The sequence below is a fragment of the Triticum urartu genome, chromosome 3A (assembly GCF_056163025.1).
Source record: "Triticum urartu cultivar PI428250 chromosome 3A, HENAU_Tu73, whole genome shotgun sequence".
Lineage (NCBI taxonomy): Eukaryota > Viridiplantae > Streptophyta > Magnoliopsida > Poales > Poaceae > Triticum > Triticum urartu.
The window spans coordinates 345,930,827-345,935,448 of NC_141875.1; the positions used below are offsets into that span (position 1 = coordinate 345,930,827).

General features: G+C 45.3%; 1 protein-coding gene across 1 annotated transcript; it reads left to right on the forward strand.

Moving 5' to 3' along the window:
- Positions 1–3,929, forward strand: LOC125543776 (uncharacterized). Its single transcript, XM_048707244.2, has 3 exons — positions 1–510; positions 1,236–2,275; positions 2,737–3,929. The coding sequence occupies exons 1-3, from the start codon at positions 302–304 to the stop codon at positions 3,765–3,767; spliced, it is 2,280 nt and encodes a 759-aa protein (XP_048563201.1). The 5' UTR covers positions 1–301; the 3' UTR covers positions 3,768–3,929.
- The last annotated feature ends 693 nt before the right edge of the window (positions 3,930–4,622 follow it).

Consider the following 4,622-nt stretch of genomic DNA (forward strand, 5'->3'; position numbering starts at 1 on the left):
GGATCTCTGTCCCACCCCCTACCCCTTCTTCCTCTTCCCCAGACGGGGAGACCCCACCTCCCCCGTCCGCCTCCCCCTTCTGCTTCTCCATAGCACGGAGACCTCCCATCTCCACGGAACAGTACACCGCCGCCACCGCCGCTCGCGCTCGCTGAGCGCTGCCTTCGCTCCTTTGCTGGTTTCATCTGCCTCCCTCCTCGCGTTCTTAGACAAGAAAGTCGTTCTTGGCTTGATCAATTTTTGTCTTGAGCGGAGGGGCAGCTCATGGTCGTGACCCGGTGAGGGCGGCGGCGGTTCCGGGATGGGAAGCGTCGGTGGAGAGGAGGAGTTCCCCGCCGGCGTGACGGGGGCGGACGCGGAGGTGGGTGCGCTAGTCTGGGTGCGCCGCCGCAACGGATCCTGGTGGCCCGGTCGGATCCTTGGCCAGGACGAGTTACCCGAGAACTGCGTGGTTCCACCGCGCTCTGCAGGCACACCCATCAAGCTCCTCGGCCGCCCGGACGGCAGCATGTCCGTACAACCACTCTTCCTAATTGCTTCTCTGTTTCTTTCTTGTGCTTATGCATGCGTAGATTCGATCTGTTCGGATAATCCTTGCTGTGGTTTCTACCACGGCATAATTTTCTTTTCTCCTGATGATGCCATCCATATTTTGCACTACAGCAAACGATGCCGATTGACACCGTCTGCTGTTCTTTCTACCCATAGAGTAGTATTAGTATGTATAGTACCTCTCTCAGACTTGGAAATGGTGAAAACTAGGTACATCCTTGCACTATCTATTTTTCTATTGCAAAAATCTTGCAAGGCATTAGAAGGATCAATTAGGTGACATACATATTGCATCCCCTCTGTATGCTAGGAAGAAAAGTGCCACGCATCAAGATCTGGGTTTAGTTGTTATGCTGACTTGTGCAAAGGCTATGATTTATATCTGAACATATGCTCATGCTAAGCCTGTGATCCCCCCCCCCCCCCCCCCCCCTCCTCCTCTTGTCAAGCTTAGTTTATGATAACATTTCTTGCCTGGATGAACTGGTGGTTCTTATGTTTATTCACTTCCATTGCATCTTTACTCTGTACATTGCTTCGTTTTAGGTTTTGTTTTTCTAGTTTTGACTCATTTATTTTGCACTTATAATTCCCTTTTGCTAATTCGCATAGATTATTATGTTTTTCATGTTGATGTATCTTAAGTCTGATTTTTTATCTTGTTCTCTTTTACTTCATCATAGTGACTGGTATAATCTTGAGAAATCTAAGCGCGTGAAGGCATTCCGGTGTGGTGAGTATGAAGAGTGTATAGAAAAAGCGAAAATTTTGGCTCGCCAGCAAAAGAGGACCTACAATGAAGGAAAGTATGTTCGCAGGGAGGATGCTATTATGCACGCCCTTGAAATAGAAAGATCTCGCTTTCCAGACGAAGATGAGATGGACGATGCTATGTGTGCATCTGAGAACAGGTATTCTGCAAATTCTAGAAACATAGGTGGAGCCAGCAGAATATCTTCTCGCGTAGAAAGGGGTCTGTATGATATTGAAGAAAACTCACCTCAAGGTTTATCTGAAGGGTCAACATTTTTCAAGGTGCCACAAAATATATCCTCTTCAAGTACTAGGTATGCTTCATCTTCAAGGAAGAAACGGAAGGCATCAAACAAATTTGAGGATGACACAGTTAAAGGATTCCGGCGTATGAGAGACCTTATTGGATCAAACAGGACCCCCAAACAGAAGTCAAGTGCTGGTTCTTTTTCAAATTGGTATCATGATTTACCTCATCTTGAAAGTGGGCCAAGCTTTGGCTATGAGTTGCCTAGCACAAATGGAATAAACAAGAATAATCAGTCTCATTCATTGACAAAAAGGAAACGCTCCAATATTGGTCAAGCTTATGAAAATTCAAGAAAGAAAGATAAGCGACGTCCTTTGTCAAAGTTATGTAAAGATTCAGCAGTGAAAGTTCCAACATATTGGGACGCTTCAGGACAGTCTTCTGTCCAGTCCCCTGGACACAAACTGTCGAACGTGTTCGAATCAAATTGGGGGGGATTTTCTTTGCCAGGAAATTTAAATTGTTCTTACAGCTCGGGCACTTCAAGTGTGGAGACTTCAGCAGATGCCTTATGTACTAGTCACAGTGGTTCTACCAAAGCTTCTAAACTAAAGGAAGCTGAAGTCTTGGACGGGACTGGGTTTCTTAGTGATGGCTGCTCTGATGATGATGAGTTTCTTGATGCTCACCGTACTATGGAGGATGATGTCACAGCAGAAGGTAAACAGATAGTACCGCTTCCTTAATTCCACTTTCAGCTGCTATACATTTAAGCACTGTGTTCAAGATGATGACCATCATATAATAGCGGGTAATTAGATACGGAAGAAGTTATGCGTTTGGTTGTAATACTCTTTGAGCAACTTTTGAAATAGGGGTTTTACCACACCAGGTTTTGTTATTATAAGCTGCTCCATGCTTTGTGATCAAGTCGACCATGTGTTAGAGGTGAATCCTGTACACATTGGCATGTTTCCTTTACCAGCCTGATCTTTCATATTTCTACCATATAGCTTTGGGATTTATCACAATTAGTTAAGTATGCACATTCTTTATTTCAATCTCTTATTCTTATGGAAGTTACTGATTATGTTGCAAATGGTGAATATCTGTTCAGTTTTTCACTATCTGAACTATCACAGAACGCACTGCTTAATGCTTCTCAATTGATCTTTTATCAGGCCATTTGCACACACATGGATCGTGTGCATCTGTAAAGGATGAGACCTTAAAAGGCAAGACACAAATTACTGACTATAGCAGAGAACACATACCCTTACTTCGTGATAATACAAGTTCCAAGAAGAAAAACATACAGGTAACTCCAGTAAGCTGCAACATGGATGAAAGTTTGATCGTGGAACAATATGGAAGGACAATAAAATGCAAGGAACAAGATGAAGATGTTACTGGGTTGGATGCACGAGTCGGAAGTACTAGTGATCCTGGGAGTAGCATGAAATTTGTGCTGGTTCCTCCAGATGATGGTGCTGGCATTATGGGGCAACAATATTATGAAAGCGGACCCGAGCATGATGAGTCATTCGAAACTCTAAGCAACCATTCACACTCTGAAAAGGTTGGGGCAGCATCCCCATATTATGGGTCACCGCTTAAAGTAATACTGCCTGAGCAGAAACCTGATATGAAATCTACAAGATGCCATGTGGTAAAGCCAATGAAGAGTGTACAAGCAGACTATAAACTTTATGATGTTGAGTTGGCAGTCGAAGGAACCTACAAGGGCCACCGTGCACCTCTTGTTTCTCTGACAAGTAAATGGAACCGTAAACCTGTTATGGGGTTTCCTGTACCTGTTGTTGTTTTGGATGATAGTTGTCCTGTGGAAAGTAGAGATAATCACCATCTGGCAAAGAACAGTCCTACCCACTTGCTAAAGAGGAGCAAAGTTGCAGAACCGCGCCAGCCAAGATCGTCACATTCATCTAAATCAAAACTTGGTGGCCGTAAAAAGGTCTCGGAGCATGATATGGATAAGTCCTGGCGGCCACATACCAAGAAATCAGCATCTTCACCAAGGAAAATGCGCAGGCTCTCATCTTTTGGCAGCAGCCGCAGAGAAAGCACAAAGAGAAATACTGTAGTTCGGAAAATTGGCGGGCCAACTATCGCGTGCATCCCGGTTCGACTTGTTTTCAGTAGGATCAATGAAGCATTAAGCTTTCAAGTGAGATCAGAAAACACTAGCTGAGGTGCTCTGCCAGGACTTCGAATTAAAGAGAGCCTCCGATCATACAATTTCTAGCTTTTCATGTACATTAGTCACCATAATTTTTTAAAGCTTGATGCCTGGCATGTTTATATGACTATTATGTGCTTGTAATCCATAAGTGCAGTAGGCAATTGTTACTTACCCACCGTGAGTGTTGGGTGAGATTTCCATGGTGGAAGGAAATAAGCAGCATCAGTAATTTTGCGCTGATGGTGTTGAAGGAGGGAAGGAAATAGTATTTCTCTTTGCTGATAGAAAACCTGGCAGTAACTTGGTTTAGATTGGTGGAGAAAACACCAGTCAAGTTTCAAATTTAAATCTCAAGAAATTCCATTTGTGCTAAGCAAATTGTTCTGCTACGACGAACTCCGGTAGCTGCCCATGGGCGACCTCATCGAGGGATGAGAGCTGGCCTCAACCCTCAAGCAATCACCCTAGAGCAAGTCCTCGTGGTAAAACCAAGGCGGTGCCGAAAACGTAGGTTGGATCGCGGCTACCACAAACAATGTCCCATATGTCGGAGAGGAGGCGGCTGCCGAGGCCGAACTACAACTTCTCATCACACCCCTTGGAGGCCGCACATTGGAGCACATCTCCAACTCCAGAAAGAGAAGAATGATGTCGCTGCAAGACATGACTGATGGCTTCAAACCAGCATGAGCGTTGCCGTAGGACCACCTCGCCGTTGGACTGTTCCAAACTCCGGCTTGCAACCTGCAAGCAGCGGCCGCCATAGCCGTCCGACTCCACCTCGCCGTGGATCAACCAGGTGGGGAGCTCATCGTCCCCTATAAACCTTGTTGTGCACCGCCGTTGAGCTGTAGGAGAACGTTA